The sequence below is a fragment of the Neofelis nebulosa genome, chromosome 16 (assembly GCF_028018385.1).
Source record: "Neofelis nebulosa isolate mNeoNeb1 chromosome 16, mNeoNeb1.pri, whole genome shotgun sequence".
Taxonomy (NCBI): domain Eukaryota; kingdom Metazoa; phylum Chordata; class Mammalia; order Carnivora; family Felidae; genus Neofelis; species Neofelis nebulosa.
This window is the reverse complement of record NC_080797.1, coordinates 39,313,216-39,335,402: the sequence shown is the minus strand read 5'-3', so window position 1 is coordinate 39,335,402 and position 22,187 is coordinate 39,313,216. Positions and strand designations below refer to the sequence as shown.

The 22,187-nt window shown below is 53.5% G+C and overlaps 2 protein-coding genes across 3 annotated transcripts; both read left to right on the top strand.

Annotated features, from left to right (window-relative positions):
• Nucleotides 1-3,541: 3,541 nt before the first annotated feature.
• GIP (gastric inhibitory polypeptide) lies at nucleotides 3,542-8,643 on the top strand. The gene is made up of 6 exons (XM_058703359.1): nucleotides 3,542-3,657; nucleotides 4,274-4,376; nucleotides 6,019-6,165; nucleotides 6,770-6,862; nucleotides 7,561-7,662; nucleotides 8,528-8,643. The coding sequence occupies exons 2-6, from the start codon at nucleotides 4,291-4,293 to the stop codon at nucleotides 8,535-8,537; spliced, it is 438 nt and encodes a 145-aa protein (XP_058559342.1). The 5' UTR covers nucleotides 3,542-3,657; nucleotides 4,274-4,290; the 3' UTR covers nucleotides 8,538-8,643.
• A 4,634-nt stretch (nucleotides 8,644-13,277) lies between these two features.
• SNF8 (SNF8 subunit of ESCRT-II) lies at nucleotides 13,278-22,063 on the top strand. 2 transcript variants are annotated; one of them, XM_058705656.1, is made up of 8 exons: nucleotides 13,278-13,434; nucleotides 13,803-13,853; nucleotides 16,962-17,100; nucleotides 18,194-18,298; nucleotides 18,919-18,991; nucleotides 19,936-20,077; nucleotides 20,951-21,025; nucleotides 21,832-22,063. In XM_058705656.1, exons 1-8 carry the CDS (start codon nucleotides 13,381-13,383, stop codon nucleotides 21,967-21,969), a joined length of 777 nt encoding a protein of 258 aa, XP_058561639.1. In that variant the 5' UTR covers nucleotides 13,278-13,380; the 3' UTR covers nucleotides 21,970-22,063. The 2 variants fall into 2 exon arrangements, with proteins under 2 accessions (XP_058561639.1, XP_058561640.1); XM_058705657.1 differs by lacking the exon at nucleotides 13,278-13,434 and adding an exon at nucleotides 13,441-13,586.
• The last annotated feature ends 124 nt before the right edge of the window (nucleotides 22,064-22,187 follow it).

The window sequence follows — 22,187 nt, the reverse complement described above, 5'->3', positions numbered from 1 at the left end:
CTTTGAAAACAGCAAGAGGGATTGGGGTCGGCATTGAGAAGGACTTCCAAACGGATTCCTTATAGCAGCTGGCCAAGAGAGGTGGTGGGTAGTACATTCCCTGTTTTTAACGAAGAGTTTTATTTTATTTATTTAAAGTTCAGTTATCTATTTTGAGAGAGAGCATGAGCAGGGGAGGGGCGGAGAGAGAGGGAGACAAGAGAATCCCAAGCAGGCTCCGCGAGGGCAGGGCGGAGCCGGACGCGGGGCTTGAACTCACGCACCCTGAGATCACGACCCGAGCCGAAGTCAAGAGAGTCAGAGGCCTGACCGACGGAGCCACCCAGGCGCCCCTTTATTTATTTATTTTCATCAAAGTCTAGTTCAGATATTGGTCTGGGGTGTATGGCATAGTGACCGGACAATTTTAATCCATTAAAAAACGCTCACCGCCGTAAGGGTGGTTAACCTATCTGTCATCATGCCAGGGTGTTACGAGCTCCTGGACCAAGTATCTTCTTTCTCGAAGAATCCTCCGGCAAAGGACCTATCTTGACCGGAGTGGTACCCGGGCTGGCGTGCGCAGAAATGTTTGGGCCCACAACCGCGCTCGAGATGTGACTGGGGAGGCAAGCTGGGGGGTGATCCTTCTAGGAACTGGCGCAGAGCAGATGGCTCGGCAAAGCTTGCGTCTCTGTCTCCTCTGCAGGAGAGGAAGTATAAATCTGCCACCTGGTGTAAGAGAGATCAGAGAGGGATATCTGCTTTCTGAGTCAGCCGATGGGCTTGAAGCCCGAGTCGACCTCTGAGCCGGAGTCCCTGGCAGGGAGGCTACAACCAGCCCTCTGAGTCACCCTGGCCTGGCTGTGGTGCTGGGCCTGGAATGTCCGCTGTGGCCCTTGGGCTGTGGGGGGGTTGGAGGGTTGGGGGGCGGGGGTGAGTCACCACCTTCCAGTTTTTCTTGCTGGAAGAGCCGGCAACCCCCAAAGCCTCTCTGCTGCTCGGGTTCTCATCCTGGGGCCTCAATCCAGAATCAGGAGGCTCTGGGGAGCAGGACCCTGGGTTCTCTTGTGACAATAATGCCATTATCCCTTCCTGTGCTGATTCCCTGGCTTCTGTGAGTCCTTAGGATCCCCCCCCCCCAAAACATACACACTCTCAGAGACAGAGAGAGAGTGTGTACCCGCTCTCCACCTGTCTGGGCCATTGGCCTTTGTATCCGGGCTTCCTCCTGCCTTCCCGTCCCCTGTGACCTCTCTGACCCCCCACATCCTGGAAAGTTTCCCCAGTGGACTGAGGGTCTGCCACGTCCAGGGTCCCCCTCCCTGTCCCCACGGCTGCACTGTGCTGGAATCTGCACCCTCGGGCACTTATCGTGCGTGGACGGGCTGGTGGGGTTGCAGAGGATTGACTGAACTATTTTGATCAAGATCAGCAGGCTCTGATCCCCGGAAACGCGGAAGGCCATCTTTTCCGTTCTCCAGCCTCCCAATATGCCCTGGGTTGGGGGCTGGGGGTCTCCCTGGACATCTGGCATCTTCTCTGATCTCCTCCTCTGGCCCTCCCTACATTCCTTCCTCCCCCAGGGCCCAGGGCACATTCTCTCTAGACTGTCCACTGCCTGAGAGCCAAAGATCAAAGGGAAACAGGTTGGGGGACTGCAGAGAGGTCCCCTCCAAGACGGGGTGACATGCGGGTTTGAGGCACAACTGGCCTTCGGAGGAGCCTGGCCCCCAAACAAATCCCCAGAGCACCAGGCAGGGACTTAGGGCTGCCAGGACCCATCCCAGAACCCTCCTCAAGTCTTGTTGGGCATTAGACCTAGGGGTCCCAGGGCATGATGTTCACCCTTCCTGGATACCTTGTGCCTCCAGGCAGGGGTGCCCAGGTTTTGACACAAACCCTTCCGAGCGAGCCCATTAACTGTTGCTCAACAGGAAACAGGATCACAAGCACCCCCACATCCCCTCTGGAGGCCAGATCTGAAATGATGCCTAATCTCTCCCCATTGAGAGCCGGGAGATGGAATTTGTAGAGCTTGCCGGGAGAGAAGTTCTTCTCGACGGTGAAACATAGGCGGCGGGTGGGCGAGGTTTCTAGGGAGCAGAGACGAGTTGCTCCCCTAGTCCCCTCGTCCCACACAAGCACTTAAGTTCACGCTGGAGCTGCTTCCCGGCTGCACAGTTTACCTGGAAAGGAAAGTGGCCTTTATCAGCCGAGCCTGGAGCTAATAGGCAGGGCATGAGCTTGGTTGTTTGGGGTTCAAAGTACCACGACGAGCAGAGAAGGAAGAGCCTAGGAAGGAGGCCTTGGGGGTCTGCCCCAAATGCAGTGTCTGCCCTGGCCCTTCGAGCCTGAGCCCTGAAGACAGAGCCATGTGCTTAGTGCTTGGAGAGAGTCAGAGGCAGCTCCTTCAGGATGACCCTTAGCCTCACTCCGGAAGCTTCTGTGGGATGGGGAACAGGTAGCCTTTGGTTCACACTCCTGATCTCAGAGAGCCTCCCCCCACCCCAAGTCTGATCAGGGAGACAAAGCCGTGCCCTGGTGAGCCCTCCAGCCTGACAGGGACAGCATACCCTCAGATCCCCCAGTCTGATGGCAGAGACAGAACCACAGACTTCTCTTGTATAGGGCATTTGAGGAGAGAGGCTTGGGTCTCATAACTTTTTTTTTTTTTTTAGGATTTATTTTATATTTTAGAGAGAAAGAGTATGTGAGCAGGGGGAGAGGGGCAGGATGGGGAGGGAGAGGGAGAGAGAGAATCCCAAGCAGGCTCCACGCTGTCAGCGTAGAGCCCCGTGAGGGGCTCCAACTCACGGACCGTGAAATCATGATCTGAGTCGAAATCGGGAGTTGGACGCTTAACCAACTGAGCCACCCGGGCGCCTCAATAAATCTTTACAGATAGAATTGTAGCTGCCCGCCTTCCCTCGAGTTCCCAAGGGGTAAATGTACCTCTTTCCCCACCCCACCCCCCGCCTCTACCCTGCCCCTACGGAGGAAGGCAGCTTGGCTGTAAGTTTGTGGTTCCCAGCTACCCCAGGAACCCCCCATTCTTCGTGTTCCCTCAACGGTCTCACTCTCCAGCCCTTTCCCCCAGCCAGCTGGGATATCCCCCTAGATTTCGCAGCGGGGACATTGCTTCACTGCCAAAGCTGTGAGGCACTATCCAGGGCTGGGGTTCAAAGGACTGTGCCCCGCTCTCTCTGATCCAGGGGCGGCCTGTGGCTTGTGGGAGCGGTCCTACCCCAGGCAATGCCACTCTACTCAAGTGTGCCCTCACCCAGGGCATCCTTTCTGAGAGCACCTGTAAAGGAAGTGGGGCGGGAAGAATACAGGGCCCCGTGCCCAGAAGTGGGGGCAGGGGGAGAAGAAAGGGGACCCTTAAGGTAGCCTGCCTTCTGAGGCAGCTGGAGATACCCAAATGTTAATCATCGATTAGCACAGTTCAGGTGGAAAGGGCAACTTTATTACGCGTAAAATGGACTTAATGTGGCAGGAGCTGCGGACTTAATTTTTTGAGATAAGATGCTTTTAGGCTAATCAGCAGGTGTGCGATGCCTGGATATAAAGGAGCTACCGCCGACTCTCTTGAGAGAGGCTCCAAAGGTCCAGAAGGTGGGAGGAAGAAATCCCTGCCCTGTCCTCGATCTAAGGAAGAGCTGGAAAGGAAGCCAGGTAAGAGAGCAGCTGGGACAGGGAACGGACGGGATACTGGAGGGGCAGTGGATCTTGGCACCCATTAATGCTCAGCACCGTCACCCCTGCACCTCTCTTTCTTTTCCTCTACATGAGAAATAAGGCGGCGGTTCTCAGGATTCCTGTAACACCCAGGTGGCCAAGGCAGGAGGGCGCAGCAGGACTGACCCCATTTCATCCGGGGGTGGGGGGCGTCTTGAAAAGGGGTGAAAAGCAGTAATGAACCTTCCTCCCAAGCCCCGAGAAACCCAAGCCAGACCTAGAGATGTCTGGGCTCGTCTTCCTGCAGGGGGACCCTGGGTAGAAACAGTGAAGCTCGAGAAGGAGAGGATGAGACAGTCTGGTCCTGCTGGTGGCTTTCACTCGGGGCAAGAGGTTCTGTGATGGTTTAGGTGACGGCCGATCTGAGAGCCCCTGCCGCTCCCCAAGGCGCGGCTCCAGCCTCCCAGAAAAGCCCTGATCCCCAGAGCTCAGTGTCCCCAGCTTTCAGAACCCGCACAACGCTCTGAGGCGTCAGCGGGACGTGGCCGCCACACCGGCTGTCCCTGAGCACGGTGCTTCCCTCATCCCGGTCCCCTTTTGTCTCTTCGCTCAGGAAATAACCCTTGGAAGATGGGAGCCATGAAGATCTTCAATCTGCTGCTGGGGTCCCTGCTCCTGGCCGCGGTGCTGGCAGAGAAAGGGGAGGGTCACTCCAGGTAGGGGTGCAGGGGAGGAGGCCGCAGAGGATGGCCGGGTTCTGGCTTTGAGGGGGCAGAGGGGATGAGAAAGGGAGGAATCCCAGGCCAAGGGGGAAGAACTGGAGGGACAACCTGCCAGCAGTGTGTGTGCGCCGAGTGAGGACAGAACCAGAGGGTATTTATTCCGAGCTCCCATTGCCGCAAGAGAGACTGCGGTTAGATCTCTGGAAGGACTTCCTCAGTGGCTCAGTGTCTGAACTAGAGGACGGCGCCTCCCTTCCTAGCGAAAGCCTTCAGCGTTCGCGTGTGTTCATTCTTCGGTCAAACTGTAGAGAAGGCTTCCTGGGCGCCACCCACAGGACATAAACGTGCCGAGTGGTCCACAAAAGCCTCGCGGAACGTACAGGCCCAAGGTGGGGGACAAAGAAACACCTAGGCGAGTTGCAGTCTGCCCCGAGAGCACCGCGAGGAAAGGCAGAATGTTCTGAGCCCGTGGAGCACGGGGCCTCTGTGCTCTGGAGGACCAGGAGGGACTTGTCTGAGCAAAGAGCTGGGCCTTGTCGGAGGCAAGGACTAGCCGTCTTCCCCACAAATCAGCCACGTCAGATGTGGACGAGGACAGGGGCCGTCACATAGAAGCTGGGAACTTGGGCTCAGACTGCCCGAGGGTAGATCCTAGATCTGCCCCCTTGCTCTGTGTGTGCTACATCAATCTCGCTGCACCTTGGTTTCCTCGTTCCCAAAAAGGGATAGAAAGAGCGTCTACCTGGGGCGCCTGGGTGGCTCAGGGGATTAAATGTCCGACTGCGGCTCAGGCCGTGATCTCATGGTTCGTGGGTTCAAGCCCTGCATCAGGCTCCACACTTGGCACCTGCTTGGGATTCTCTCTTCCTCTCTCTCTCTCTCTCTCCCTCTCAAAATAAATAAATACACAAAAAAATATGGTGTCTGGGGGCACCTGGGTGGCTCAGTCGGTTGAGCGTCCGACTTCGGCTCAGGTCACGATCTCACGGTCTGTGAGTTCGAGCCCCGCGTCGGGCTCTGTGCTGACAGTTCAGAGCCCGGAGCCTGCTTCGGATTCTGTGTCTCCCTCTGTCTCTTCTCCTCCCTCACTCATGCTCTGTCTCTCTCTGTCTCTCAAAAAAATGAATAAGCGTTAAAAAAAAATGTTTTTAAAAATATGGTGTCTACCTTGTAGGGGTGTTATCAGGGTCACATGAGTTTACGCAGTAAAGGGCTTATAGAGGATCTGGAACAGAGTAAGTGCCGTTACGTGAGGGCTTACTACTGTTGGTATGGATCAAGAACAAAGACTTGAATGGGGTTGGGCCAGGCAAGAGGAGTAAAGGAGGGACCTGAGATCAGTCCCCTGAGATCAGGGGGACCCCTGATCCCTCTCTGCCCAGAAGCGACAGCCACACCCACTAAGGATGCAGTGGGCCCTTGGGCTGAGGACAGAGTCCCAGGGGCTTGATGCTTAGACAACAGGGTGTCTCCATAAAAACTGACTCCCAAGAAAGGGGGGAGGGTTGTTTTCAAACATCAGCCTCCTGTCAGTGATGATCGATCGTTTGTCCCCGCATCGTGAGTCCCCCTCGCCCCCTGCCCCTCCCACGGTGTCCTGCTTTCTCTCTCGTCTCCCCTCCCTGCCCCCCCCCAGACTCCACACTAGGGTCAGTGGCTCCCGACCTCGAGGCCCCAGGTACGCCGAGGGGACTTTCATCAGTGACTACAGCATCGCTATGGACAAGATCCGCCAACAAGACTTTGTGAACTGGCTGCTGGCCCAGAAGGGGAAGAAGAATGAGTAAGTCAATGCACCTGCCCTCTCTTGGCCCCAGGCTGGCCGTGCCTTCGTTCGTGTAGACCGGACGTCACATGTGCCACGTGGGCCTGTACTTCAACTCCAGGCTGTGCCTTTCCCTTAGGCACCGATGGGGAGCTGGACAATATGGTGGCCCTGACCAGGGCTCAGGCGATAGCCCAGTCTGGCATGGGACTAAGGCAATTTTCCGGTCTTCTTCTAAGGAGAAGGATCAGGGAAGATGGCGGGCGGGGGGTGGGGGGGGGTTGGGGGGGGCTCACAGAGGATCTCCACTGGGCTGGGGACTAAGACAGAGATCGCTGAGCTGCTGACAATGACGATTTGGTGGTGGTCACTTCGGACTTAGGAAATAGGATACACTGCCCTTGTCCTTCTTCTCCTCTTGGCCAAGTCCCTTCCCCTGCCCTCGCTGTTTGCTCAGCACGGTAGACGCCGAAAAGCTCTTCTCTGGCAGCTGAAGACAGGCAGTGGGGCGGCTGAACAAAGACGTCCCCTCTGCGACTTGGGTTAAGGTCCCCAAAGATCGGAGCGCTTGGGGACTGGGGGACATCTGGAGTCTCCCACCCCCTAATCTTTACCTGACCAGCTGGAAGCACAACATCACCCAGAGGGAGGCCGGGGCCCTGGAGCTGGCCCATCAATCTAACAGGAAGGAGGGGGCGGCGAGGGAGCAGCAGGGGTGAGTCAGCCCACAAGGGAAGGAGTGGGGGCAGGGCCTCATTGTTCCCTCTCCCAGACCCTGGAGCAGGGCAAGGCCCCAGATAAGCATCCCCTTCCACTCTCAGTTCAAAGAGGGGTCTTCTCTGAGTTCCCGGAGGCCAGCCCAAGCTTAAGGGGAGAAGCCTGGGAGAAATCGGGGCTGGGGTCCAAGGAGGGGTTTGGGGGCCAGAGTCCCGACGATTGATGACCTAGTATGCAGAGTCACAGAGGCAAGGAGAGGGGGCAGCGCCAGAGGCCTCAGGGATCTGGCTTCCCCGCTTCTCCCCGACAAACTTCAGGAAGGCCGTGTTTGAGGAACGGGGACCCTTCCAAAGCCAGTCCCTTGACATCAGTTGCCCCCTCTCCGAGAAAGCTGAGGAAGCTTCGGATCATTCTAGAGAGTGAATGTGTCCTAAATCACCTCTCGGGTTTGGGGAAGGCATTCTGGGTGGGTGGGTGGGACATCGGTATTGAAGACCCCCTATTCCCCTGGCCTGCAGACCAGGGGTGGAGCTTTGAAAGCTGAGATGAGAGAGAGAGAGAGCAGCTGTGTTGACTCCCTCCCCCCCACCCCCGCTGCCCCTTGGAGTCCCGGGCCCTCTATTTACTCACTCCGGGTGGGGCCGAGGCTAAAAAAAAAAAAATGGCCAAGCCCGCCGAAGGCTTTCTTCTTGGCAGCTCCCTACCCAAGAACCCCAGTGATGAAGATCTGCTAAAGGTTTTACTGATTCGAGAGCTGCTGGCTTGGATGGTGGACCAGATGGAAATCTGCAGGTTCAGGTGGGGGCGGCGGTCGGCGGCTTTGGGCATCTTACACAGCGCTCATAAGCTTGGGCTTCGGGGCCACACATGGGTTCAGATCGTCACCCCAGCAAACCCATAAGCCTCTCTGAATCTCCGTGTTTTCACGAAAATCAAGGCTTATTCAGACCACTCCATGGGACTGTTGTCAGGTTTAAGCGAGATAATCCAGGGAGAGAGCCGAGAGCAACCTGTGAGGAATAGGAGTTCAGTGATGTTGGCGGCTATTATCCCTTCTTGAACTTCTGTCTCCACTGCGTCCAGGTGACAGGCTGCGCTCACCTCCCCGCCCACCCCGTCCTATTCTCGGCTTTCCCACCGTACCCTTGTCCCATGGCCCCTTCCCAGTGACGGCACTGGTAGAGTTGGAGGCATGTTTCCTCTCTCTGTGGGTCTCAGTGGTCCTTGAATCGACCTCACCGGCTAGGAAGTCCTTTAATCTATTATGTCCCAGAAGCAAGGGATGACTAACACCGTGAAGAGATCCGCCTACCTAAAGGACACTCATTTCAAGATGCAAACACTGAGGCGTGGAAACCGAAACACATCTCAGGCTTCCATGCTGGCAAGCCGGGGACCAAATCTGGGATGGCTTCCTGTAGAGGGCAGGAAGGGAAAGGGGGAGGGGGGCGGGATCAGAACAATGGAGAAGAGTATGAGAAATTCTCCGTAGGAAGGTGGGTGCTTTCTGGACTTACTTTGATGACTTATAATTAAGAAGGTAATTGGGAGGTAGGAGCAGCTGAACCATGGCTGAGCACCAGGATGGATTTGCTTTGCCGACTCTAAGTGGATAATGACCCCCCTCTCCAACCACTACCCCTCCTCTTTCCACTCTCCACAGGTTTCAGTGACTCAGACCAAACCCAGCTCAGGTCCGGACTCTGCCCTTCACTTGCTCAGGCCTCAGCTGCACCCCAGGGCCCCCGAAAGAGGCCAAACCAATAAAGTTTAAGCTGAAATGAATCCTTGTGCCCATGGTCGAAACTTATTCCAACGTCTATCGAGCGCTACCAGGGAATGGTCTTCTGTGTGTGTGTGCCGCCCAATGCAAAGGAGCTATGGCTCCCACCGGCACCCATAATTCATCTCTTTAGTCTACAAACACTTATTGGAAAGCTAACATTGGCAGGGACTGTGGTCACCACTGGGAATACGGCAGCCAAGGAAATGAGCACAGTCCTTGCCCTTGAGGAATTTGCAGTCCCGTGATGGAGACAGACTTTAATCTTCAACATACATACACACACACGCACACACACACGCACACACACACACACACACACATTAATAATCACCTAACATCCTAAGCCATGTGAAGAAAGAGTAGGGTGCTATGAGAAAGAATGGAGCAGCCTCATCTAGATAGAGTGGGGGGGCGGTCCGGAAGGGCCTCTTTGAGAACGTGACGTCCAAGCGGAGTGAACTTGCAAGGATAAAATGGCCAAGGGACGAGGTGAGCCTTAATAAATATCGCCCCAGTGTTCTCACAAAGCAAAACAGGCAATGGGAGATTAGCAGGAACAGATGCTGGATGGGTAGGCAGAGGCAGGGTCTTAAAGGTCATACTGAAGCTTTTGGAGTTTATCCTCAGACCAAGGGCAAGGTCCTGAAGGATTCTGAGCAGGGGCAGGTTGGAAGATCTAGAAGCGTTCCCAAACAATCATGAGTGAGGACTATATATTGAGATGAATAGAGATGAAAGCCGGAAGGGAAGACCACTGCAGGATTTCAGGCTTACCCCAGCATGATGGTGGTAGGAAAGGAAAGGGGCCAACTCCGTTTGTCCAAACGTCAGTACCTTTCTCTTCCAGTGTTCAAAGCCCCCCTTCCCCCTCTGCCCACCGCCTTCCCCCCAGTGCCTGGTGTCCACAGAAAACAGGGCTGTCTACCCACCCCTTTCACTCGGGTTATCTTACCTGGAATGCCCTCTCTCCCCTCGATCTAGTCCTATTTTAGGAGACAAGAGTCAAACGCACCTCGATTCAAAGATTCAAATCGCTTACTCAGTCCGTGACTTGGCAAGTTCGTTAGTTCCTCACTCTTGGCCTGTTTCCTGTCTGTGAAAAAGAAGATTCCTAACTACCCAACTCCTAGGGTTGAGGTATTAATTCAGATAATGCCTGGCACAAAGTAAATGGTCAATAAAAGTTAACTTTTGTTATCATTTACCCACCCAAACCTCAATTTAGAAATACAAGGGTATTGGTTTTAAATCAGGGAGTGGCCAGCTGGATCGGCTGAAGGGCCGGGCCAGTAGCATAATTGAGAAAAGTGGGGAGGCTGTAAGACAATGGGAAGGATGGAGACTGTGAAAATGGAAGAGACACGCTTTCTGCCGACCAAACAAAACGCTTTTGAGAACTGAATTTGCCTGAGGGCTGCCAGGCACTGTCTTCCAACTCCGATATTGTAGATTTCCTCTCCCCTAAACTCCTTGAGGTCGGAGAGAATGTGTGTCACACAATTCAGAGCATGCCTTTGCTCAGAGGATATAGTTTAGTGATTCTCTATGGTAGAGCTGGTTGTCCTGGGGAGAAGTTGGATCTCTGTCTCCGGAGTCTTGGGTTCTCCGGGGGTCAGGGAATCAGAAAGGGCGATTTAAAATAATCTTGGTACAGTGTTCTTATTACGGGCCAGGCATTGTGCTCGGTACCTTACAAACATCACTTAAAGCCTCATGACATCATTTTGAGATAAGAACGTAATAGCTGTTAACCATGCACTACACTGCCTCCATGAGGTAGAGAACTGAAGTCCCGTGCTCCGGCTAAGGCCAGTGAGTCACTGAAAGCAAGGGATGGCAAATGTGATGGGCTGCACACAGCGTATACTGGGGCTGAGCGCTTCAGGGAGCCATCGTTAAGTTGTCAGGAATTTTGTGAGCAGGTTGTAGAATCATTGGTAGCTTGAAATTGGCCATGGCCAGGGTGCACCGTGGAAATTGACAAGTGCCATAAATCAGAGCTCCTCCCTCCCAGCCGGGAGAGGGGCTCGTTAAACATTTACCAGCACATTACTGGTCAACATACTTTCTCTAAAATTGTAAGAGAGAACAAATGGGTCCAAATAAGGGAGTGAGGGTGTCTGCGTAAGTGTGGTCACAAGGTTTGTCTCGGGCCAGTGTTTGCACCTATGGGAGTGAGTATGTGTGTGTGTGTGCATTTGAGGGTATGAATAGTTCAATTTGAAGACATGGGTGTGAGGGAGGGATCAGTGCATGTATCTTAAGGGGTCATACGGTGTGAGTCAAAGAGTGAGAAATGAAGCAGGTGTGTCTATTTGTGTCAGTGAGTCACGAAGGGACCAAATTTTTGTGTCAGGGAGTGGTGTAGGAAAAGTATGATGGTATGAGGGGCACCTGGCTGGCTCAGTCAGTGGAGCGAGCAACTCTTGATCTCTGGGCTGTGAGTTTGAGCCCCACGTTGGGTGTGGAGATTACTAAAAAATAAAATCCGGCTCAGTCGGTCAGGCGTCCGACTTCGGCTCAGGTCAGGATCTCACAGTCCATGAGCTCGAGCCCTGCATCAGGCTCTGTGCTGACAGCTCAGAGCCGGGAGCCTGCTTCAGATTCTGTGTCTCCCTTTCTCTCTGCCCGTGCCCCGCTCCCCGCGCTCGCTCTGTCTCTGTCTCTCTCAAAAATAAAGGTCATCCAGAGGCAGGGAGCTCACGGCTGGTGTGACAGTGACAGTTCCGCTGCATGAAATCCTGACGGACCCAGGCTCATTGGCTCCTGGCTCCATAATCCCTTAAGGACCAAAATGGTGGCGGACGATCGCCCATCCTCTTCTAATCCTTTAACTTGAAACCTCTGGTAACATTCCTCACATTCACGATTTTACCTTGCTGCGGATTCTGGATCTGTGTAGCTCTGCCCAGCTCTTTCTGTGGACCTTCCTACTAGCACATCCAGATGACCACTGGCCATCTCTCCTGTGATGTTACAGAGACCTCGATTTCAACACCTCTTAATTACCTCTCCAGCTTCATCCTGTGGTGTCAGTCCCTGTCTCCCCACGCCCCTTCTCTGAATAGCACCATCCTGTTGCCCAAGCCAGTAAACGGGAGCATTTCCCCCCACCCACACTGCCCTCATCTATCGGTTTTACCATTCTGCCTTCCAAATACCCGTCTGTCCCAAATATCCCGTCTGTCCCATTCTCCCTGTCCTCGTGGCCACTCTCTTAGTCCTAGAGTTCACCATTTCTTTTTTTGTGAGTTTTATTTATTTAAGTAATCTCGACACCCAGTGTGGGACTCAAATCCACAACTCTGGGATCAAGAGTGGGCATGCTCCTGGGGCTGGGCCAGCCAGGCACCCCCTAGCTCTCATTCCTAGGTTAGATCGCTATGACTGACTTAGGTCTCTCTAGGTTGTCACTGATTTTTCGGTTTCTAAAGTTTATTTATTTTTAGAGAGAGAGAGAGAGAGAGAGAGAGAGAGGGCGCATGTTAGCAGGGGGAGGGGCAGTGAAAGGGGAGAAAGAGGATCCCAAGCAGGCTCCCCACTGCCAGCGCAGAGCCCCATGTGGGGTTTGGTCTTGGGAACCAGGAGATCATGACCTGAGCAGAAATCAAAAGTCGGATGCTTACCCAACTGAGCCACCCAGGAGTCCTGGGCTGTCAGTTTTTAGAAAAAACCAGAATTTGATCTTCTTACTCCCTGACTTAAAAATCCTTCACTAGTCCTTTTGTTAGGCTCAATGCTATAGAAATCACTTATGGAGGGGCACCTGGGCAGCTCAGGTCGTTGAGTGCCTGACTTCCAGGTCATGATCTCACCGCTCGTGAGTTCGAGCCCTGCATCGGGCTCTGTGCTGACAGCTGAGTCAGGAGCCTGCTTCCGATTCTGTGTCTCCCTCTCTCTCTGCCCCTCCCCCACTCATTTTCTATCTCTCTCTCTGCCTCAAAAATAAATAAACATTAAAAAAATAAAAAAAACAACAACTTATGGAGCTTCCTAAACACACAGACGGATTCCACCCCACATCTGGTGAATAACAATCATAGCGGATGTTTACTTATGTGTCAGGCATCGCCCTAAATGCTTGGTTACACATTTTCTCCCTTCATCCTCACAACCACCTCACGAGTAGGTTACTCTAAACCAACCGTGGCCAGCAGACCACGAGAGGTTCAGGACTTTGCCGGAAGCTACTAGATCATAAGCAGCGGTCGTGGGCTCTGGGGCCAGGCTTTCCGATTCCAGAGTCCCAGTTCTTAACTGTAAGGCCTGCCCCAGTCAGAACCTCCGCGTTTGCCTCCAACGGGGTCGGCTCCATTAGAGCAGAATACGTTGGGTTTCATGCTCAATGTGGAAGCTTCGGGGCGACTCCGCGCCTGGCCCCGTATCAGGCGGCCGGAGGCTGGGTGGCGGCGGAAGGGCAGCCGCGCCAACAAGCGAGGGTCCCAGGCACCCACGTGGGTGGGGGAACGCGCGGCCGCCACGGAGGCCGCCGCCACGCGTCCTCGCCGCCTCGTCCTTCCCCGCCGCGGGGCTCCGCCGGGGGCTTCTCCCAACCCGGCCACCCGAGGAAGGCGGGGCCGCTCTGCCCCGCGGCAGGAAGTCGGCGCGTAGCTTCCGGCGCGCGGAGATGACGCGCGGCCCGCGCTTCCGCGTCGGGAGCCGGCGGCGGATCCCGGGACGCGGAGACCCGGGGTCCCGGCAGCGGGGCGGCCCGCGGGCCCGGGGCTGGGATGCATCGCCGCGGGGTGGGAGCCGGCGCCATCGCCAAGAAGAAGCTGGCCGAGGTGAGGGGACGAAGGCCGACCCACAGCCGCCCCCGACCCGACAGAGACTGAAGTCTTGGAGCGGAGAGCTCTGTACCCTCAAATCGCACCCCCCATCGCAGTCTGACAGCAGGCTGCTCGGGTCCCGGGGAACTGAGACTCTTCAGCTTCCGGTGGGTTGGAATGTCAGCATCCCCGGGTCCACCAGCCCTTTCCCCCCGCGTCCCCAAATTTGGCTACAGACCAGTCGTCTATTGTTCTTCCTCATCCCTCTCCCTAAGGAAAACAATTTCAAAGACACCCTCCTCTTTTCATACTTCAGCCGGGGCAGTACAAGTGGGAGCCCCCAGTGCCCACTCTCAACTCACGCCGGTCTCTTTGTCTGACAGGCCAAGTACAAGGAGCGAGGAACTGTCTTGGCTGAGGACCAGCTGGCCCAGGTGAGTCGGTTGGAGGACTCCAGGCAGGAAGGGAGACCCGACAGGGTGGACAGGACGCCTTTGATGTAAACTAGATTGTGTGGATTAACATTTTGAAATCTTTATTTATTTTTGGGAGAGAGAGACAGAGTGTGAGCGGGGGAGGAACAGAGAGAGAGAGGGAGACCCAGAATCCGAAGCAGGCTCCAGGCTCTGAGCTGTCAGCACAGAGCCTCCCGCGGGGGGCTGAACTCAAGAACCCCCGAGGTCGTGACCTGAGTCGAAGTCGGAGGCTTGACCGACTGAGCCACCGGGGCGCCCCTAGGTTGTTCGGATCAAACTAAAACCCGACTCTTTGGCAAACCTTGGTTTCTGGGCTGCTCAGACCATTTGCCGACTTGCTAATGACAGTGATAGCTGACATCTTTGAATGATTACATGCTTTCATCCTCCCATGCACGTGCCCGTTTTTTCTCGACCCTGTCTTGTTCATTCATCCTGACAGTCCTATCAGGAGAGAGCTCTGTTCTTCCCAGTTTGGAATTGAGGACATTCAGGTGATTTGTCCGAGGTTACCTGGGTAGTAGTTGGTAGAGCCGTTTGACTTAGATCTTTGGAGGCTTTCACTTGACGTGCCGGGGGATAACATGAAAATATTGCTTACTCTGCGCCATCCAGCCCCACCACTGTCCCCTCCAGAAGTGTGTGTCGGTGATGGGGCGCGGGGCCTGCGGTTTCCTTTTCTAACACTTCCCTTTTTCTGTCCATGCCCCAAGTTTACTCAGTTATGACGACTGGGGAAGGAGAGGAGGAAGCAGTTAAGCAAGGAAATGGGGGTCCTTGAACTGAGGAAAGAGACACAGGCTGTGCTCTTCAAAAGCTCCCACTCATAAGGGAGATGACATACAGGAATCAACTGGAAATGGTGATTATAATGTTTCTAATGTGTAGCAAGTGAGGAGTTGTTGGGCCGGGAGCGGCTACTCTCCCGGCAGGTAGAAAGTAGGCTTTGTTAATTAGAGAAAGGGAAGGAGTCACAGCCATAAGTCAGAAAATCCCCAAATCATTAGTACCTTAGCTTTGGAATGCAGTCTGGTAGGCCCCCACCCCTCCCTTAGGGATTCTTTTTTTTTTTAACGTTTATTTTTTGAGACAGAGAGAGACAGAGCATGAACGGGGGAGGGGCAGAGAGAGAGGGAGACACAGAATCGGAAGCAGGCTCCAGGCTCCGAGCCGTCAGCCCAGAGCCCGATGCGGGGCTCGAACTCACGGACCGCGAGATCGTGACCTGAGCTGAAGTCAGACGCTTAACCGACTAAGCCACCCAGGCGCCCCAGGGATTCTTTTTTTTGGAGTTGATTCCAAGAAGGTCCATGACTGAAAGATTAAACAGTCACTGCACACCTAATTCATTTTCTCCTATTTAGCCTTTCTGCCTTTCTGTCAGTGGCTGGAGATTTCCCTCTCTCTGAATGCTGCATTCCCTCGTTTTTAAAAGTTTATTTAGAGAGAGAGAGAGAGCAAGTTTGCGAGTACTCCTGAGTGAGAGAGAGGGAGAGAGAGGATCCCAAGCAGGTTCCTCGCTGCAGGGCTCGATCTCAGGAACCATGAGATCATGACCTGAGCTGAAATCAAGAGTCAGATGTTTTTTTTTTTTTTTTTTTTTTTTAATTTTTTTTTTCAACGTTTTTTATTTATTTTTGGGACAGAGAGAGACAAAGCATGAACGGGGCAGGGGCAGAGAGAGAGGGAGACACAGAATCGGAAACAGGCTCCAGGCTCCGAGCCATCAGCCCAGAGCCTGACGCGGGGCTCGAACTCACGGACCGCGAGATCGTGACCTGGCTGAAGTCGGACGCTTAACCGACTGCGCCACCCAGGCGCCCCAAGAGTCAGATGTTTGACGGACTGAGCCACTCAGGCATTTCCCACCCCCTCATTTTTAAGACAAAATGGATTATGAGGTGCACCTTCAATGTAATGACAGTTTCTGTGGGAAAAAGAAGGCACTACATTAGACGTGCCACTGATTGTTAGAGGCATCCTGTCTTTAGAACAGGAACACGTGGGGGGAAAAATGTGTTTTATTTTTTATTTATGTTTCTTTTTAAAATATCTTATTTGATTTATTTTTAAAAATTTTAATTTTTTTAAAATTTATTTTTGAGAGACAGAGGGTGAGGGGGGGAGGGGCAGAGAGAGAAGGAGACACAGAATCTGAAGCAAGCTCCAGGCTCTGAGCTGTCAGTGCAGAGCCCGACATGGGGCTTGAACCCGTGAACCACGAGGTCATGACCTGAGCTGAAGTCGGCCGCTTAACTGACTGAACCACCCAGGCGCCCCTAAAATATATTTTTTAATGTTTTTTAATTTATTTTTAAGACAGAGAGAGAGAGAGCATGAGTGGGGATGGGGCAGAGAGAGAGGGAGACACAAAATCTGAAGCAGGCTCCAGGCTCCGAGCTGTCAGCACAGAGCCCGACGCGGGGCTCGAACTCACGAACCGTGAGATCATGACCTGAGCTGAAGTCGGACATCAACCGACTGAGCCACCCGGGCGCCCCTAAAACATTTTATTGTTAAGTAAACTCCACCCAATGTGGGGCTCAAACTCACAACCCTGAGATCAAGAGTTATGTGCTCCACTGACAGAGTCAGCCAGGCGTCCCCCAAAATGTGTGTTTTAGAATTGAGGAAACATTATAGCATCCTAGTCAGCTGACAGCAGAACCATGAAGGAGAGTTAGGGATAAATAGAGAAGGAACAAGGGGCACCCGGGTGGCTCAGTCGGTTGGGCATCTGACTGCGGCTCAGGTCATGATCACGGTTCGTGAGTTCGAGCCCTGCATCGGGTTCTGTCCTGACAGCTCGGAGCCTGTTTCGGATACTGTGTCTCCCTCTCTGCCCTTCCCCTCCTCGGTCTCTCTCTCTCTCAAAAATGAATAAACATTAAAAATTTTTTTTTTTTTTTTTTTTTTTAAAGACAGGGGGAATAAGAGATAGCATAATAGTAGGCCTGGAAGAAATGGGTTATTTTAGCCCTTGCCCTGCCACTGGGCCAGGAACTTATTTTTGACATCTATCACTTAGCTGGGCTGCCCCTAACCTCCTCCTTGTCCACCCTACAGATGTCAAAGCAGTTGGACATGTTCAAGACCAACCTGGAGGAATTTGCCAGCAAGCATAAGCAGGAGATCCGGAAGAATCCAGAATTCCGGGTGCAGTTCCAGGACATGTGTGCCACCATCGGGGTGGATCCTCTGGCCTGTAAGGAGTTGACTGTAGGGGTGTGGTATTCTCCTAGGGACAGGAGCGCACCTCCTTGTCATCACTGTTGTCAGGGCATCTTCTAGAAGGGCCTGCAGGGAGAGCCAGAGGGTGTAGTCTTTGGTGTGGGCCTGGCAGGGTGGCTGAGGGCCTGCTTTGATGGGATAGCTGGAGAGGCTGGAGAGTAGGCTGGAAGCCAGTGTGCCTGACCTCCCCTTGGATGATCTACAGTGGAATTTTTTAATGGGTTTTTTCCCCTATTAAAAAAGAATTTCGGGGGTGCCTGGGTGGCTCAGTCGGTTCAGCGACCGACTTTGGTTCAGGTCATGATCTCATGGTTTGTGGGTTCGAGCCCCGCATCGGGCTCTGAGCTGACAGCTCAGAGCCTGGAGCCTGCTTCAGATTCTGTGTCTCCTTTCTCTGCCCCTCCCCTACTCACTCTCTCTCTCTCTCTCTCTCAAAAATAAATAAAACATTAAAAAAAAAAAAGAATTTCATTTTAATGAAAGTAGCATGTAATTATGCAGTCGGTCAACAAAGGAGAAAAGAGAAAAACAGAAAATAGAAGTCTCCTGATCCTGTCCCCTAATTGCAGGGATACATATTAACAGTCTAAGGTTATCTTGCTGGACACATACATTGTATTTATAAACTTTTTTTTTTTTTAAATAAACGTTTTTTTAAAAATAAACGTTTATTTATTTTTGAGACAGAGAGAGAGAGACAGAGCATGAACGGCGGAGGGGCAGAGAGAGAGGGAGACACAGAATCTGAAACAGGCTCCAGGCTCCGAGCCATCAGCCCAGAGCCCGACGCGGGGCTCGAGCTCACGGACCGCGAGATCGCGAGATTGTGACCTGAGCTGAAGTCGGACGCTTAACCGACTGAGCCACCCAGGTGCCCCTGAGCCTGTTTTTTAGCAGGAATTTCCAAGAGTTCCAACTGTTTGGGGATCCTGAGTAGTAAATGGAGCACAAGGAGTTAGGCTAGGCAGGGCAGGCTTCCTACAGGATAGATGTTTTAATCTAGCTTTGAAAGAAACTATGGGCGTAGGTTAACATATGACCTAGACTGTTGCCTTTCTGTCTTTTAGCTGGAAAAGGATTTTGGTCTGAGATGCTAGGCGTGGGAGATTTCTATTATGAGCTGGGTGTTCAGATCATCGAAGTGTGCCTGGCCCTGAAGCACCGGAATGGAGGTGAGTGTGGCGAAGTCTCTTGACTGGGCTTTGGGCTTCCCTGAGAGAGAGAGAGAGAACCCTGAAAGATGAGCTTTTCCAGCCTTCAGTCTGCAGGCCAGTGAGATCTTGAGAAACTGTTTGGTCTTCTGAAGCGTCTCAGCCACTTCATGCCTGTGGCCAGGGGTAAATGGAATGGCCTGGATGATTGTCTCTGTTCTTTAGAGACCTTTGCCCGGGGAGGTCCAGCCCCTGGTTAGTATAGAAAACAGTAGGGAGGTAGGAGCTAAGGCCTTTTCCCCTGATACACAACGTGTCTGGGTTATGACTTTATCACGAGGAACTCTAGGTCTGCCCTGCCACTCCCAGGAAAGTAGGTGATGCCGAGTTTCTGTGCTCCCCAAAATGTGACCTCCAAAATGGGCCTCCAGCGGCGTCCTCTTAATGAGCGCATCGAATGGGCTGTGTTGAAGTCAAGAAAGCAAGCGAGCTTAGACCCAGTTAGAAATCACTGGCCGTAAATAGATAACAGCCTCGACGTTGAGCGACTGTTTATAGCTTTTGGGAGATGCTGCTGCCCTTGCTTTTTTTAATTGGTTTGGTTTAGCGGACTTCATCTGCTTTCCTGTCCCCTCCAACAGGTCTGATAACTCTGGAGGAACTACATCAGCAGGTGTTAAAAGGAAGGGGCAAATTCGCACAGGATGTCAGCCAGTAGGTCGTGCCTTCCAGTCCCTTGGAGTGTAGAAAAGCCTTTCTAGAAATCACATGAAATCTTTTCTCTTCACGGCTCGTATGTCTGGGCTTCTTTAGGAATCATTTTATTCCAACATGTTTTTTTAGAATGCCAAAAGTGCACAGATATAAAAAACCAAAAACCACCTGTAACTTTTCCAGCGAGAGATTACAACTGCCAGCGTTCCGGTGTATTTCCTTCTAAGCATCATTTATGTATTTTTTTCATGTCTACGTAATGTATTGTTGCTTTTTTTTTTTTTTTTTTTTTTTTAAACTTGGGGCTGTGTAGACTCTGTATTACTTGGGGTTCAGGAAGCTAGCGCGCCCACACGGAGAAAGGCTGGGGAGAGGGGTGGGGGCCAGAAGATGGGGGGAGATAGATTGATCTGGTTCGCCAGCCTCTCTGTGGGACTTCAGGGTGAGAAAAGGTTTAAAAAAAACAAAAGAAATGCTGTCAGCATGTGGGCTGGGTATGCGGACCCACCGTGTTGCGGGTTTTCTTTTTCCCTGGTTTGAGTTAGTGGGGAACTAGGGAAAAGCCACATGGCAGTAGTCAGCCGGGTGGCCCTCTGTGAAATGGAGAAGCGTTTTGTACTTGGCCGTAGTCCACGCCGCTCCCTGCTGTCCCCTGCCTTTAGCTCCTTCGTTCACATTTCCTGACGGGCCCCCGTAGGCGTATTTTTGACCTCTGTCTGGGGTTAGGATGGTTTGCTGAGTGCGCGGGCTGATCGCCGGGCACCGTCTCCTTTGACTGGCAGTGGCACCATTTGGTGCCCTTTGACCCCGCCTCTTCGCTAATGTCACTGAACGTCGCCCGCCCTCTTGGGTCTTCTGTCGGGGCGTCCCGGGGCCGAGCCGGAAGTGCGTCGTTGCCAGGTCCGCTCGGCCCAAGGTGTTTCAGCAGCGTTTCCTCCCCTCAGAGACGACCTTATCAGGGCCATCAAGAAGCTGAAGGCGCTCGGCACCGGCTTTGGCATCATCCCCGTGGGTGGCACCTACCTCATTCAGTCTGTTCCGGCTGAGCTCAATATGGACCACACGGTGGTGCTGCAGCTGGCGGAGGTACCGCGGGCCTCGCGAGGGGCCAGGGCTCGCGGGGAGGGGAGGGGAGGGGAGGTGTGTGCGTGCACGCGTGTGGGCGGGGCTTCTGGAGCCGGGGGGCGGCGTGGGGGGCAGGGGGGCGGGGCGGTGGGGGGGGGGTCTTCTGCCCAGACGGCCTAGCGGATGCACCAGTCAGACCTGACCTTCTTTAGGAGACGTTTATTGAGCAGCTACAGTGCCAAGCACCGGGCCAGGCTGCGGGGCGCAGAACGACGGGTACCACGTGGTTCCTGCTCTGCGGGAGCTTACAGTCTAGCGGAATAGGCGGACATGCAGACGACGAACTGTATTTTCTTGGGTAGACAGGTTCTTTGAGGTCTTCTTAAAACTGGGTGTCGATTCCGCAGAACAAATGTGTAATCTTGTTTACCGTTCCCCCTGTTCCTCAGCACGTCCCCCACCCCTGCCAAATCCTTACCATGGCTTTAGGAAAGAGGGGTTCGGGTTTCTTAAATCTATACCCCCGAACAAAACTCAAGAAGGAGAGGGCTTTTCTCCCTGGGGAATGGTCACCGTCCCTTCCTGTCCGTTCATTGTCCTGAATCAGATCATACTCCAAAGTTCTCTGAGAAAGTCTAATGTTTTAGTACCAGGGACCCCACTTTTTAAGACTCAACCCCCTCCCCCTTCCCCCCCCCCCCCCACCTTGTCACCCTGAAAGTTGCTTCTCTCTCTCTTTGCTGGGACTTCTAAACATTCTTTTTTTGTGCTCTCATAGGCTTCGCCCAAGGGCAGTTTTTTGTCCCGTGTGGGTAAACCCGTTGTTCCTGGGCGGATGCTGGGCTCTTAGGGAAAGTACGCTGTTACCTGACTCCCCATCCCTCCTTCCTTCAGAAAAATGGCTACGTGACCGTCAGCGATATCAAAGCCAGTCTTAAATGGGAGACCGAGCGAGCGCGGCAAGTGCTGGTATGTGAATTTTGGAATGGCCCAGAAAAGATGGGCCCCAGATGGGAGGAGGAGGGCGGACAGGCAGCACACGGGCAGGACCTAGCCTCGCTCCGCTGGCCTCTTGCCTAGAAGGCCCACAGAAGTGACCCCACGTCTCTGAGGGTGGCCCTGAGAGGTACAACCGAGGCAGGCTCCTGACTGCGGCAGGCGAGCCCCCCCACCCCCCCTCCTGTCTCCCGGCCTGTAGAGCCTGGTGAGACCATTCACGTAGTTTGTATCAGAAGTAACGCTGTTAATACAGAGTGAGACGGTTGTGAACTACTTAATGACACATCCACGATCATATTCTGTTACATTGCGTGTTGTGGTTACAGTTTTATAGATACAGATTTCGTGGCGCTAACGAGAGGCCGATGTTACGGAGAAGGAGTATGAGACCGTAAACCCTGGCCTTCAATATCTTCTTCCTCATCCAGGCAGTTAAACTAGATCTCCTTTTTTTCTGGAAAGCAGGGTAACAGAAACATCTATTTAATGCTGTGGGGCACAACCAGCCCCTCTTGGGCCTCTTTCCAGCTGTAGGAATCGGGAGTCCATTCTAAGCTAACACAGCCCTTTCGTTAACTTCTCCCTAAAGGTTTACCCGCGAGGTAACGGACGCGGAACTAAGCACGGTGGCTCCCATCGTGTAAACACGTGAAGGCACTCGTGTAGATGTAGCCCGAAAACCCCACTGAAGCCAAAACAGGTGGGGGGGGGGGTTGTCAGTCTACCCTACGGGGGCTCCCTTGTCCCAGAGGATTCTTCCTCCCCGTTCCCTCCAGGAACACCTGCTGAAGGAAGGGCTGGCCTGGCTGGACCTACAGGCGCCCGGGGAGGCCCACTACTGGCTGCCCGCTCTTTTCACGGACCTCTACTCCCAGGAGATTACAGCTGAGGAGGCCAGAGAAGCCCTCCCCTGACTCTGGGAGCGCCCGGGGGGTGGGGGCCGGGGGCCCGGCAGCTGGCAGGGAGAGGAGGGGAGAGCGGTTGGCGAATAAAACCCGAACAACTTTGCTTTTGTCTCTGTTTTCTTTCAAGAAGAAAGAGTTCCAGGTTTTCTTGCACCCTCCATACGCTTCACCCATTGGCTTGTTTTTTCTTAAAGTGCCTTCCCGTAGCATCTTTAGTGGAGAAAACC